The sequence below is a fragment of the Ixodes scapularis genome, unplaced genomic scaffold (assembly GCF_016920785.2).
Source record: "Ixodes scapularis isolate PalLabHiFi unplaced genomic scaffold, ASM1692078v2 PGA_scaffold5__190_contigs__length_132052651, whole genome shotgun sequence".
NCBI classification, from domain to species: domain Eukaryota; kingdom Metazoa; phylum Arthropoda; class Arachnida; order Ixodida; family Ixodidae; genus Ixodes; species Ixodes scapularis.
The window spans coordinates 108,131,270-108,146,650 of NW_024609880.1; the positions used below are offsets into that span (position 1 = coordinate 108,131,270).

At 47.1% G+C, this 15,381-nt stretch overlaps 2 protein-coding genes and 1 long non-coding RNA gene across 3 annotated transcripts; 1 reads left to right on the forward strand and 2 right to left on the reverse strand.

The window, feature by feature from the left end:
- The first annotated feature begins 9,236 nt into the window (after nt 1-9,236).
- On the forward strand, nt 9,237-11,741 carry LOC120842687. Its single transcript, XR_005715987.3, has 3 exons — nt 9,237-9,807; nt 10,637-10,775; nt 11,642-11,741. It is a non-coding gene; the product is annotated as an uncharacterized LOC120842687 (long non-coding RNA).
- A 1,179-nt stretch (nt 11,742-12,920) lies between these two features.
- Nucleotides 12,921-13,556, reverse strand: LOC120842708. Its single transcript, XM_040213871.3, has one exon. It carries the CDS (start codon nt 13,536-13,538, stop codon nt 12,921-12,923), a length of 618 nt encoding a protein of 205 aa, XP_040069805.1. The 5' UTR covers nt 13,539-13,556.
- Nucleotides 13,557-13,886: 330 nt separating this feature from the next.
- LOC120842707 lies at nt 13,887-14,555 on the reverse strand. Its single transcript, XM_040213870.1, has one exon. The coding sequence runs from the start codon at nt 14,553-14,555 to the stop codon at nt 13,887-13,889; it is 669 nt and encodes a 222-aa protein (XP_040069804.1).
- Nucleotides 14,556-15,381: the final 826 nt, after the last annotated feature.

A 15,381-nucleotide genomic window follows, 5' to 3' on the forward strand; every position in this document is an offset into this window, starting at 1 on the left:
GAGGGCGGTTAAAGAGGGGATGTCGGGTACCGGCGCAGGGCTGCGTGGATTGCCTTGAATGCCGGTGGTGGCGATGTTTTGCCTTGTCAATATCGGGAAAGGAGCGGCAGTTGCTGCTGCAGGCGTCGTCATGGCTGGGGAGTAGACGTCGGGAACATCCGCGAAGGCGACCCGGTAACGGTGGGACGCGGGCCCCGCCGAGGGCGAGGAAGGACACCGGTGACTGTCGACTTATTTATTCCAAATCCCAGGGTCAACTGTTCTAAAGCGATACTAGCACGAGCTGAGCACGCGCCACTGCGAGTGGGGCACGTGCTTCTCTCGTTCAAAATGCATACCCGTACGAACGCTAAACTCAGAATACTACATGGCGTTGTTGACGTCCCTTCGTTCTCCCTAGTCGCCGTGGGTGTCCAAGAAGGGTGACAAGAGAGGAGGGAAGGGGCGAGGACCACAAGGACAGCCCCTCTACCTCTCCCCAGACATTCCAGTGAGATGTGTTTTTGTAGCCTCGAAATAGAAACACGCGCGCGCATTTTAGCACGCTCGAACCTTGGAAATGGCGGCGGGGCGGCCAGAAGCTCGGCTTGCGCCCGAGCGAAGAAAGTACTCAGCGCGAGCTCGTAGTTTGACTGCTGCAACGGCGGGCGTGCTCTAGCAATGCTCGACGTTCTTGCAGCCGCGTGTACGCGTGTTACCTTCGCTGCGTCTTGAATTAAAGCGAAACGGAGTCTAGACGTACATTCTTTCACGCGGTCGCGTCTTCTGCGAGAGAGATTCGAGCTGAATAAGCAAATTGAAGCAACAAAGGTGGACAAAGTTTTAAAGTTCTGTCAAAAATATCGGCTCACCAACGTCGCGCGTTTACGTAAAACAACAGAAAAGGCGTTAGTTTTAGTTGCAGTATAAGCGAACATCAGCGCAATCGAAATATAAATATAATTACTTGCATTACGCGGACGATCTGAAATCGATGAACCGGCGCTCCCAGCCTTCCGGAAACATTGGCTGCCACGGCTGAAACGCTAGGCGTGCCCACGTCGCCGATCTGTACGTTCAATATCAAACGGGCTCCGGAGAGCCGTTTGATTAAACCGGTACAGTTTGCAACATGTTCACCAGTTTGAGCAAACGTGCGAACACTTTGCCCAACCGAGTCGCCCATTTGCCCAGACGAGCGACCCATTTGCCAAAGGAGTGACCTGTTTGTCCAAATAGGTGACCGTTATGGCTCATACGGGGGACCCCTTTGAGCCATACGGGCGACCCCTTTCACAAACTGGTGACCGGTATGGTTAAACTGTTACCGGTATGGACCCCGTTTATTTTCATATAGGCGCCAAATGGTTTTTTTCAGTAGGGTTGGCACAATGTTGAAGGCATTCGGCGTCTTATTGTGGAAGCAGTAGCGCCGTAGAATCATAGAGCCGTATTTCTATAACCAAATTTGAAGATATTTGCTTTTCCTCGTCAATCGCAAAGAGGTCATTCACCTGACACGAAGTGCATGCAGTCCACAAACCCGTAGTGGGGCTACAAAGTTTTTCTGTCTACATCATAGAGTCAATATAATAATCTAGAGTGAAAGCTCCGATGTATTTGGAGGCGTCGGAACGGCGAAGCATAAATGAGGACATGTCGGCGGCCCCGGTTGCCGGTCACGATGAGCAATTATCGCTGGCGAGGCCTTAATATGCACAAAGAAGCTACAAAACATCACCTCTATGTTCTGTACCTTGTTATATTTATTACTTTGCAAAAAAACACCTGAATCGCGCGTTGAAAAAATTAAATAATTTCACATGCGCTCGAGCAACTTCAGCTTGTAGTGGCAAAACGAACACGCCTAAACACGTGATTCCAATATTACGCCAATGGTATTGCGAGACTAACATTGTCCATTATATGCTACTGTGTCCTTGCAATGCCGGTGAGCCAATGGTACTAATAGGCCAACATTGATCATTTTAATGCTCGTGTTTATCCAACGTTGATAAGCCAGTGGTGCAGACAAACCAAAAGTGTCCATTTTATGCCAGTCCCTATCAAATATCGAAATGCCGATGGCACGGACGGGCCAACGTTGACCACTTCATCCCAGTGTTAACATGCAATGTTAGCAAGCCAAACGTACTCAAAAGCCTACGTTGACCGGTTTATGCCAGTATTCATCCAATATTCGCAAGCCAATGAAACTGCCAGGCCAGGATTGCCCATCTTATGCCAGTGTTCAACCAATATCTACAAGCCACTGGAACTTAAAGGCCAACACTGCTCATTTTATGCCAGTGTTCATCCAATATTCGTTAGCCAATGGAACTGACAGGCCAACATTGGCCATTTTATGCCAGTGTTCATCCAATATCCACAAGCCAATGGAACTGACAGGCCAACATCGCCCATTTTTTGCCTGTGTTCATCCAATATTCGCAAGACAAAGGAACTGACAAAAAAAGATTGCCCATTTTATGCCTATGTTCTTCCAATATTGGTTGGTCATTGCATAAGCTGGGTTTTCACTGAAGATTCTATACAATGGGATAGACAATACTGGGAGGATTCTGGCTAAAGTGGACCATCGCTGGACCTCTTTTGCCATTGCTCTTCTAATATTAGTCCAACACTGTGATCGGCCTGGGAGATAATGTGATGTCCATTTCCCCGTTTTTTAGACATTATCCTCCAAATATATAAATAGTCGAAAAATACAGAAGGACGCTCAAGCTTCAAGAGTAGAACGCGATAGCTATACTTATAAAACCCACTCGTCTGCGTGGCCTAGATTCCACTTCCGGCGTTCGAAGAGAGACGGACGTGCGGGGGAGGGGGGCAAAAGTTTCTAGATACGAGTTTACTATAAGTGGCGACATTCTTTGAAGCGCCGAGAGCGTGACTGTGCAGGTTTTAGGAAGCGAACGGCGGCGCACAGCAGATATTTTAACTGAGCGCCGCCATTTTGTTCCAGCGGAATGTGCTTTGCCATTTGTATTGGTTGTCGTTACCTGTAAGAGAAGCATCAAGGGACTTTAGCGAGGACGAGCTCCGTAGGAGTGGCGACAGCGGCCGTCGTGGGCCGTGGCGTTTCTGATGCGTCACCTCAGGATACCTAACGCATTGCTCTATCCTCCCAGCCTTGATGCGACATGTTTTTGAATTCAGTCATTTTGCACGCCTATAACACGGGGCGCCATTATATAGAAGGTTTCAGGGACAAATTGCACCACTTGAGCGCCCTTCCCGCCCTGAAAGCATGAAGGGCGTATCACATGAACTACGTGTGACTGTTCACTTTCGAATCGCGGGAGGCTCAGCGGAAGCTTTTGGAGGCCAGGGAGCTGTGGGTGAAATGCGAGAGGTGCCTCGTTCTGGACCTCAACGACGGTGAGGTACCATCGTGGACACTAGAGAGTTTTAGGGAACCGTTTTGGCATATCCGATTCGGTACGATGGGCCCTCCGGTACGAACTGCGCATGCGCTTGTCTTCTGCGATCTTACCGTAATGCGCTGGTAAAACCGTAAGGCACGACGGGCACGACAAATGGCCGACATGGACAGTCTCGCTTGGTTAGCAAAACGACTATTTCTTCGGCGGAGAGAGCGTGCCGTGGCTCCATCCATGAATAAAACAAATCGTGGCAGTGCCTGGCAGGAGCGCCATGTGTGACTGCAAGTCCATAAAGTTTCAGTCAGCAATTAAGAAAAAGAATAAAGAACAAAACGCAATAGGACTTTTTTAATAGAAATAAATTGGTGTTTAGCGTTCCCAAAAATCGTCTGCTCGGTAGCTCAGTGGATTGGAGCGTCGCTTTCTTGAGCTCGTAGAGGAGGGGTAGTGGAGAGTTCGAATCACGGTAACCGGGATACTTTTTTGTTTCTTTTTTTTACATATTATGAGTTTTTTTTCTTTTTTTTTTTATACAAACATTGGATGTGCATTTTGAGCACTTATCACCCGTTTTTTACAGCTGCTGTTATGACTGAGGATTATCTGTAGTGGCAAAAGAGTGAGCAACAGCCTTCTGCATCAAGGCTCTGGATTCTTTTTAGTTTAAAAATGTTGCATCAATTAAAAATTTCTGTACAAATGCTAATCACATATAGCCTATAAGACTAGCCTTTTGAATATTGGGTGATAGTTTTAATAAGTGCACAGCAGTAAAGTTACAGGTTTCCTTTATATTTTCTTCGTGGTCGTACCGTACACGGCGCAACGATCGGTACGCGGGCGTACGACCGTGATCGTCTGCTATCTGTACCGTAAGAGAGCAACATGAGCGCCGCATCTACCTCCGTCCCTCCGCCTCCTCCTCGCAAGCGGTTTACAGCAGAAGACAACATCTTTCTACTTCGGGAGGTGCTAGGCGCTACTCCTTTTTCACTCCAGCCTTTTGGAATGACGCAGCGTTGAAAAAGTACTTCTCGTTAAGAGGAGCGAAGGAACGGATTGACTTCCTCGTAAATAAAAATAGAGATTTGAGACGCACTGAAAGGTACGTCATTCCAAAAATATACACACTGTATGGAAAGAAAAACAGAAACATTCCTTCCTAATTTAACGAACTCCCAGAGTCCCTCATGAATATAGAATCCACTAGGGTACTAAAAAGGAAACTAAGGAATTGGTGTCAAGCATCTGAGCTGTAGATATCGTAGCCTAACCGTTGGAGATATTTCGTACTTTTATTTCATGGTTGCGTGAGTAGACTTGGCTATAAACACCTATATTTCATGCCCTAAGGTGTTCCTTTTTGTATTTATTTGTGCTGCTAATTTTGTGTTACTTTTTTTTTGTAACAACATGTATTCTAGTTGGTCGCCTGGCCCCACATACAAGCAGAATGCTGCTTTTGTGGGTCAGTTCTTTATTTTGTATGACTTGATCTTAAAATAAAAATTTAATTAAATTAAAAATTGAATTGAATTAGCTTTGTACAAGAAAAATGACCGCATCCACTTGAGAATGAGTATATTTTGGTTATTTTTGTATTTTCTTCGAAATTTAATATTTCTAGTTTTATTTGTCCATAGCTTTCTTAATACTCGATCCTGCATTGGGCCTCGAGGAAAAGAGACAGGATCGCTAGCAGAGGACTTCGAATGTTGATGATAAGCGTGCGCGAGCGTGTTCTTGTGCCAAATCGAGTTTGCTTTCGGCAACGTTTCAGCATATCAGGACGTGGTTGGTGTAAACATCATATTTGGTTGATGTAAAACACCAAAGCTTGCCCGCTGAGAACGCATGATTTATTAGAAAACAAGTTACCATGTACGGTCGAGGCATTATTTTATTCCCCAAGTATATAAATCTGGTAAACTGAAAGAAAAAAAAAACAAAATACGCTAGCACATCATTCATGGTATCCGCACATCATTCCTGGTATCACAACTTTTTTGTTTACTCAAAAGCTACGCCAAGTTGAACGTTCTATGCCTTGCCGCCAACAAGCGCCTTCTCTTAGTGTATCGGTGCTCGGTGGCACCCGAAAGAAATGCGACGGACTCCGTGTCATGGCAAACCAAAAAGAATGTTTATTCCCTCGTGCCCCTGCACAAATCACGGGCCCCACGGCACGCGCGTGCGTGCCTCGCTTATAGAAAGCGGGAAGTTCAAAAGAGACTCACGCCACACTTAGTGCGCAGACAGTCGTACAAAATCACTTTTTCTAAATTGCTTTCGCTGAATAGAGCCAACTACAAGTCATGGTCAAAAAGATCGAGCGCCATTGTTGTCGGAAAGCTCGTCTGCTTCTTAGCAGACGAACATTTTAGAACTTCGCTGTGCTAGTGGCGACACGCCGTGGTGCGCCAGGTTTTGTATTACGGAAGCGCATTCATTCCAGTAAAAAAACGAGACGAACTATAAGTAGGCATACAATATTTTAAGTTCTCTATATATTTAGGGTGCGATCTTTATTTACTTGAGTTTCTGCGATTTGTACAAACACACGCAAATTTGTCTTTTCTCGATGAGGCGGATGCAGGTTTCCGTTGCCAGGGGGCGCGACCTGTACCGATCCTCTGCTATCGTCTGCAAATACGGTTCCCCCAAAGCCGTTTCAAGGCACACGATCGGTCCACACGCCCGATCCAAGGTATCGATCGTTTTTGTTTATCGATCGTATTTTGTTCCGGTTCCCTAAAACTCTCTACTGTTAGCTATAATACGCCAGCGGCGACCGTCGCGCACCCCCAGCGCCGTATAGCAGGTGCCGTCCTAAACTCCGCGCATGGGCCGTGTGTCGGAATCGCTCTTCCCACCTGCGAGTACACCCTCGCTCTGTCGTCTGATAGGCGTAGAGCAGACGACGCTACAGCGTCGTATGCCAATGTTCGCTGAACAAGGTTTCGTGGGCTCCTATTTAGCCACAGATCGACTATCAGCCGTCTCAGCTCGTCTGATATTCTCGCCAGAACGAACTTGGGTCGAACTCATTCTAGGCAGGCAATGTTTACTGGGGAAGACTGCAGAGTCATTGTGTACGTTTCTTGTGTATTTTGTTTTGAAGCAGTCGTGCGCAATGCATGTTTCAACTGTACGCTCTCGCGAACCAGCATGAACACAGCAGGTGTGATTCAGAAATAGACCGTCAACTGCAAGTTTGCCCGAGAGGAACGAAGTAATCTACCGTGATGTATTCAATCAGTGGTGATGATTATTCTTAGTCAGCCGTACGAATATATCCCTCAGTCAGGAAACCAACCACAGCGTAAGAGGCGCCCACCAAACCGTGGGCGCCTCTTACGCACCTCTTGCATCGCGGTTCGCTGAACACTAAATCGTTTTCAGCGAACGTTAACAAGCACTGTGACGTTGTCTGCTCTGCGCCTAGCAGACAACAAAGCGAGGTTGTGCTCGCTATAGGGAAGAGCGAATCCCCCACAAGGCGCATGCGCGGGGTTCCGGACGGCGCCTGCCATGTGGAAGGAAGTTCAAAGAATGAAAAATATATGATCCTCGATCGGTACCGCCTGTGTAGCCTGCTATGCGGCACAGGGCGTACGGGACGGCTGCTGCTCGCGTGTAACAGCTAACAGAGTCCGCGATAGTAGTTCCCCTCAAACTTAACGCCGCCACTCAGTTTCGCAAATATTGATCTACTGCATGCTATCCAAAGATAAATTGATCACTGCAGCTGGTGGAATACCTTCACTGGTTGGGTTTTCATCGGAGACGCAAATCTTCACCAACTAATTCGATCGCTAGGTTCAGGAATAGCTTGAAACGTGAAGAAACCGGACCATCTCGTGGCGGCGTTAAGTTTGGGGCGCACCGTACGTCTAAAATTGCACTTGTTGCCTTTGCACGTAAGCGACGAGGCAGTTCGCCAAGCGCTCGAGCCGTATGGGAAGGTCACCGAGGGCACCCGTGATACTGGAGAGCGGAAGGATTCGCGGGGGTCCAGTCAAGCACGTGCCTGGTGAAGATGACTCAGGAGGAAGGTGTCACGAAAGACAACCTTCCCCACCAGTTACAAAAGCTTGGAGGCAAAGTCCTCGTCTTGGTTCCTGGCAGGGCCCACCTCTGCCTCCTCTGCAAGGGGATGGGCCACATGAGGAGGGACTGTCGAGCGACCCGGTACGAAAAGTGTAATCGCATCGGACACGAAAGCCAGGACTGCTCACGCACGTACGCAGCGGTCACTGAAGTTATCACGACGGATGCCAATGATTACGAGGAAGACGAAGAACAGGCCGAGGGGGCTGCGACGAGCGGCACACCTGGTACGCTTGTTCCCGTACCTTCGACGCGGTCCAAAGCAGCAGTAGCAAGTGAAGCACAGGCAAATATATAGTCCCTCCGGTTACACGCGAGAAGAGACCCTGCTTGTAGCCGGTGATATTTAGGGATATGTTCGGCCTAGAGTTACTGAATATTCCGAAAGCACCAAATTCCGTTCAGTCCTCTTACCGAAAATCAATCACCTCAGTATCCACTTCTGACTGGCTTGTTTAACACGTGGTGGAAGTCATCAGTCGGCCATTTTGGAGATAAGCCCAAAACAACGAAAAACGTATAAAAACGTGTTCGCATTACCACGGGTACGGTGGGTACCTACCGATGGAAGCTCTGGGCATCGATGAGTTAGGACCAAACAGAAGGTGCGTTGATTTTCTCGAGATTTTTTTTATAACAATTAGCCACTAATCTGGTTCGTTAAACACAAACTGCCGGCTTGTTTGTTCGCTCGGGGTGCGCTGGTGCTCCATTTCAAACTCTACGCGTCAGACTCTAAGCCTAAGACTCGACTTGGACGTGTTGCTAAGTGAGAGAGGGAGACGAGGCAGCGAGGAGCAAGTCACGCGCCACTCGGAACAACGGAAATAACCAATAAATCTAAACGAGTGTCGCCACAGGCCAGGAACGTGGTTTGAAGAACTCACGCGAGAACGAACGTTACACTGTACGCGCTTCGCTTCGACCGCGCAGGGCAGCGCCATGTTGGCGATCGCGACTGCTGCGCCGGGACTCGGTTCTGAAGCGAAGCTTGGGAGTTTTGGTACTCTGGGAACATTCAGTGTCTCTAGTTCCGCCATGAATGGGGATGCACATAGACGGAAGAACATAATTCTGGAGGGTGGGAGGTTTTGTTTAAAGCATTTTGTGCTTTAATAATTATATAGATATGCCAAGGTTTTCAGAAACGTAACTGTTTGTATCACGTCGGTCAGAGTGTTTGCTTTCAATTTCGTAGGAAAAGGGCACTCAATGTTTTATATGTGTTGTAGATGTCTTATTAAACCTTGAAGTCTTAGAAACAAGTACAACGTGTCACAACATATTTTTTTAATTAAAAGTTTGAAACGGCTGACAGAAAAACGAAAACATTTGCTGCACAATATTTTTTTCACTCGAATATCAATTGCAAAGTCGTCGACAAGTTCCACTCCCGGATCACTGCCGACATTTCACTGTCACATCACTCACACAGTGAAAAAAAGTGCTATTCAATTTGAAAAAAAAACAAAAAAAAAACATAAAAGGTTATTTAAAGGTTAAAAAAACATTGTACGCTCTATAGTCTGATAGTAATCTGTTGAAATGTGGGATAAATTTTATGTTACAGAGCTACCAGTTTTGAACGCAACATTTCGCTTCGTTTAATTATGCGTCTTATACCCCATTCACACGGTAACCTAAAGGTACCTGTAGCATAGGTCCCTATAGTAAAGGGAGATGGAGATCGTATTCACACGGGGCGTAAAGGTCCCTTTCGGTAAAGGTACCTTAGGAGTAAACGGAGCTTCCCGATCTCCGTTTGCAGCTACAGGGAGTAGCCTCGGACCCATAAATTCCAAATAAAAATTATCGTTTATGTTTTCTTGTCGTTTAATGCGTCGTTGGTACTAGAATCTTAGGAAGTCAAAGTTTTAAAATAGATGGGGACCACAGACGTGATACAATAGGAACAAAATGTTACTCCCGGTAACAGGTAGCGGCGGCGGCAACAGCGGCGGGAAGAGACGCAATGGCTGCTACCTCTGCTCCCACACGGAACGACGACGAGTCGCGCTCTTCGGCGCAGGAGATTTTTGTGACGATGCTTTCATCTGCGCATGAGCCATTGAACTGGGGTGCCAGCTCTAGCGGCACCAGCGAAAAGAAAAAAAAACGCGCGAGTGCACTGGTCCGAGTCAGAGACGTGGGCTCTCATTCGGCTATGGCAGGACAATTTGGCGGAACTTCGGCGGCACAGAAGAAACTCCGGCGTCTACGAGACGATCCGTGTAGGCCTGGAGAGACTGTCTATCGTCAAGACGCGCAAGCAAGTCAGCGATAAGATAGACAATCTGAACCAGACGTACAGGTGAGTCTGTTTTCAGAATGATGCTTATGTCCTGGGGCATGAGCGAATGACGTTGTAGCGAACAGCGACATTTGAGCGAATCGACGTTTTAGCGAGTAACGGGGGCGCGCGTTAACCCATCTGCCGCGCTGCGCTTACGCCTCTTCGCGGCGACAGTCTGCGGTGGCTCATTACAAAAATGTATACCATATTGGCCCACCAGAAAACGCCGCTTCGCGGCGTCCGACTATTCGCTAAAGTGTCATACGGTGAAACGTGGGCGTTCGCTAAAACGTCATTCGATCAAGTGAGTGCCTCCCGTTCTGGGTCGCGCTCGCAGAACTGTGCCAAACACGCTCTTTAGTGTTGCTAGGACGGCTTATATGTATCTAAATATAAGCCGGATATATATATATATATATATATATATATATATATATATATATATATATATATATATATATATATATATATATATATATATATATATATATATATATATATATATATATATATATATATATATATCCCAGTTTACGTCGTAACAAGACCTGGTAAGTTTTTTCTTGACGCGATACACTCAATGTTTTGATTAGAACTACCTTATTTAGCTGTGTTCTCGTCGTGCCGCCTTGGTGGCTCTGAGGCAAAATGAATTGTTATCTTTGTTCGGTTGGTTAGCTCTAGCTGGAGCTTTGAAGGGAGTTGACAATGAAAAAAATAATTGCCAACGCCCTGCTGCTATTCATTTGCACTGTAAAAAGAAAATGCAGACGAAAGATTGTATATAGGTGGCAACAAGCCCTTGTTGCTGAATAAATCGCATCACCCCTACATTATTTTCCTCCAGGGCTAAAAAGAAAAGCCTGACAACTGGGTCAGGAAAGGTCTCCTGGCCCTTTTACTACGATCTACACAGTTTCTTGGGGAGCCTGCCCGTCAACGACCCAAGTCTCGTGAATGACTCGCTCCCTGCGGATGTTGTTGAGGTATTTACTGATTTCGTATGCCTTGAATTATGACGAAGGCAGAGATGTGCGATTCAACCTTTTAATAAGCTTGGAGAGAATGGTTAACATAACGAGTTACTGATTCGTCGTTATAAGCTGGAATCGAAGCAACTGTTTAGTGTGCGGAAGCAGACGTGACATTTGGCATCACCAAAGAAATTTCATCTGTTTCCCGCGGCACGTAAAGACATGCTTGTGCTATTTCATGTGCACGGTGAAATCAATCATAAAAAACTCGATTTTCTGTAGCTTAATAATGCAAACTAAGCAAACATTAAGAAAACTCATTTGGGTGGAGCATACATAAATTGTGCCCCGCACCTGTGATAGTCATGTGCTGCCAGCTCTTTCAGTGGCACTTGTTAGGGTCTGTTTGTAAAAAGCCAGTGGGGCACGCCGAATACACGTGAAGCAGCTCTCCATCCGTCTTGGCAGCATAAACTGCTTAACTCCAATAACAATGTGGTTATTTCCAGTTCAGAAGAGCGTCGACAAAACTTAAAAAGTCAACTCTGATTTCTTTTCGGTGTCGAGAAAAGAATGCAGAGTAAGGAAAACGAGGGAAGCACACCTTCTACGAGGTGTAGTGCTCAAGGGTGACGGCAGCTGTAACGGCAACGATAATGGAACTGTTGCTAGTGGCGCTTTTGTTTGTTTTAGTTTCATACCCAAGTGTAAAATGCATGTTTTAGTTCTATTATTTCAGCTTCTCCTGGTCCTACACTGAAAGTTAGTATGCACCTTATTTTCGCCCGATTTGCTCTTTGATATATGCTGGTATAATGCGGTATGCATACATCATCAAGTGTAAACCTTTCTCATGAGCACCCATTGGTTTTTATCAGGAACCTGGAGACAGCCCTCACGAAGGGCCAGACGACGACAACGAGGTGGTGGACCTAAAGGAAGAACCCCTCGAGGAGCGGCCAAAAAAAAAAAAAGGAAGTCCTCCATGAAACAGGGGGATATTCTCATGCTGTTCATTGAGGAGCAGAGAAAACAAAGGAAAGAGCTTTCCGAAGCTAGGGAGTGGGCCCACCAAGACCGGCAACGGCAGTTTTTGATTATGGAAGAGTCAAACCAGGTCCAGCGGGATTTCCTGGATTTCATGAGGTCACGGAAGGAAAAATAAAAACGGAAACTCTGAGAAATATCCCTCTTTTTACTTGAGTTTGGATTGGAAGCGTTGAAGGGCTACATGCTTCTGTCATTTGAATCCAGATTCAAGATATTTTGCTCAGGATGGGACAAACGTCATAGCACTGGTATAAATCTGCAAGTTAGTAGGCACTGAAACGCAGGTGCAGCTACAAGGTAAACTAAATGCAAACATCAATGATATAGCAAGAACAAATAGCCAGTCTGCAATTTTAACTGTGCAGCTGCTTATTACAATTGTGGTGCGTGATTACTGGCACCTATGTAGAGCCTACACGTATATGTACGGTCAGCATGGAACGAACAGCGGATACACGGTTCTGTCCGATGCTGTCTCTTTTAAAAGAGGAACGCCTAAGTTTGAGATGCACCGGGTGTGTGACTAACATATCAAAACAAAAGCCGCACTCGCAACCTCTGTATGAAGCAGAAAGCGCAGAGTCTAGTGAAGACCATGCAGCCGCTGGTCGCGTTTTATTTCTAACCGACTGTACTGTGAAATCTCAATTGGTTGGGCTTTCATGCTTACTGTAGCAATGACCTGTATTTAAGTGGACAAAGCATGCTTTGCTGAAAAGAAATGAAAACTGCTGTGTCATGCGAGTGGTTAAGCCAGCTCAGAAAAGGAATATTTATTTCTTTTTCACTGCCTGGAATAGCAATGAGAATTCAATGTCACGTGGACAGATTAATGGCATGTAGTGCATATTGTAGGACTTTCTGTGGTCCAGAGATTGTACCCCACGAGAAATAAGAGTCCGCAAGTTTTCCCATTGCCCCGAGATGAATAAACAGTTTTGTATTATAGAATTTGATATATGTAGTCACTAACACTTTGTAAAGAATATAACATAAAAAAAGACCTTAAAGAATGGCTTCAGTGCCCCTTTAACCAATTAGTGTTCTGTAGCTTACTGTGCAAACGTCTCGGGTTTCAGTCGTGCTGAGAGGGCGAACGTCTGGGATTTAGCCGCGCTGAGAGGGCGGGTTCGCCTCGAAGTATGCAACGAGCGCATCCCGCACTGCATCGGCGCCATCTTCTGTGGCCTTGGTCCTGTGCATTGGCTGCTCGCGCTTTGCATTCTCTTCTATTTTCCTGGCCGCGTCGACCCACTGCTTCTCCGCCCCGTCGTTGAGCATCTCGCAGATATTGTGTAGGGTGCAGCAGGCTCTGACGACAGTGTTCACGTGGTCGATTCTCATTTCCATCCGCTTGAGGATGATGCGGAAGCGGGCCTTCAGACGACCAAACGCATTTTCGACCACGCGCCTGGCCTTAGAGAGGGCGTAGTTAAAGTCCCCTTTCCCTTGGGGGTGGTTGAGGCTGTGGGGGAATGGTTTCATCAAGTTCCTCGTCAGGGGAAAAGCCTGATCACACAGGACGAGGGGAGGTATCTCCGTGCCATCAATGAACCTTGGCACAGCAGTCTGGTTCTGCTCGAGCAGATGCGCCAGTGGGGAGCGCCGATAGACGCTCGCATCATGGCACCTCCCAGGGGTGCCCACGCTGATGTAGCGGAAGAGGTATCTATGGTCCACCAGGGCCAGGAGGATGACACTGTACCTAAAACAAAGTGACCACATGTGAGCAAGGAACAGCAAAAGCACCGCACACAACAAACATAGCTAAATTGCTTGCTACTGAATGTAAGTAGTGCTGTTTGTGAAATGGATCCTTGATGTGCCTCCCACCCACGGGCAGTTGGATTTGCTCACTCTGCAGGTGCTTTGGTGACATCATGGGTTTAACTTGGCTAGGGGCACAAAATAACGAAATAACAAAGGGAATGGTCTCTGGCGTGACTACACCCGTATTTATATCTGGTTTATAGCCTTGTGTGCAGCATAATTTAGTAGATGTACTTAATTTCTGACCCTGAAATTTTATAAAATAAGCAAAGTTGTCTGCAGGAAACGAGTATCAGTGTCTGCTTACCATCCTTTATAGTTGTGGTAGTCAACAGCCAAGTCCTTTGGTGGCGACACAGGCAGGTGGCAGCCGTCGAGAGCCCCGATGGCGTTGGGAAATCCCAGCACTGCCTTGAACTCGCGCATGTGGTTGTCGAGATCTTCGTTTCGGATCATTGTTATTGTGCGCGCCTCGAGCTCCTCAATGACGACGTCGCAAAATTCTCGGTACGTCTCATTGACGACCGACTGGCCAACGGCAAAGAGGTGGCCGATTGTTCGTTCCTCCACGGTGGAGCAGAGCCTGTACAGGCTGATGGCCACCCTCTTCTCCACCGTTATTGCCGTCTTCATGGCGGTGTCTTGCCGAAGCATTGACGGCCGGCAAACGTCCACAAGATACCGGAAAGTGGTCGAGGAGACGCGAAAACAAGCACGGAAATGCTGATCGCCCATTCTAGGCAGCGTCTCCTCAAACCACCTCCCCGACCGAACGTAGACCACCCGCTCGCGTGGGATCGTAGTCCACTTCTCCGCAAGGAGAGCGGCGACCGTAAAGTTTGTGGCCATGAGCTTCTCCTCCAGCTCATCCGCTTCCGTTTCCGCGGCTTGTATACGCTCCTCGAGCAGAAGGAACTGTGTCCGTTGTTGCTGCAGCGACCACATAATTCCCAGACACTCGTCGTCGTCCATCGGGAGACGCTGGTCGTGGTCGCGGCCCGTCACTTGAAGGGTGGTGGGTCTGTGACGGTTCTTCCGGGACCGAAGCAATCGAAGCGATAAACGCAGAAGAGAGAAAATCCGAGGAGCAGAAAGAAACGGTCACTAAACTTCGGTACCACGTGCTCGGATTCACAGTGCTCGGAAAATTGGCTCGGAACCGTCTCCAAAACAAACCGCCGGGCCAGTGTGGCCAGTCCAGCCTAATGACCAGCCGGATGTTCTAACGAAAAACTACTTTTTAGGTGAACATTGCGATAAAAGAAACATTACAATTATTACTTAGTATTTTAACGCAATGTGTCACATTTAATAATCTAAAAATGTGCCTCATGACTGTTTAGACACGGAAATATATAGTGTTTTTTTGCCCTGCGGTTTACCCGGGCTATCCCCAATGCAGTAAACATCGACCGTAAAGACTAGTTTTCGTAGACCGCGCTGCCCCCTCCGCTAAGCGTTCCGCAACGAAGAAGTTGCTGCTGCGCCTGCGCGCCGATAGCCTTGACTGTGGAGTTCCCGCTATCGTAGCGTGTTGCGGAGGGCCTTGCGGGACGGCGAAAACGACCTACGAAAACTCCCTATTTTCGTTCATTTACCGTGTGATTCCGAACGTCCTTTACCCCCAGGTACCTTTAGCAAAAAGACCTAAGTTATAGGTCCTTTAGGTGACCCGTGTGAACAGGGTATTACAGGGAATAGTATCGCTAACCCTGAAATTCGAATTAATGATGCTCTAGAATATGAACAGTGGCAAGACATCAACAAAGCATGTTTATAGCGTCACTTATAATGCGCA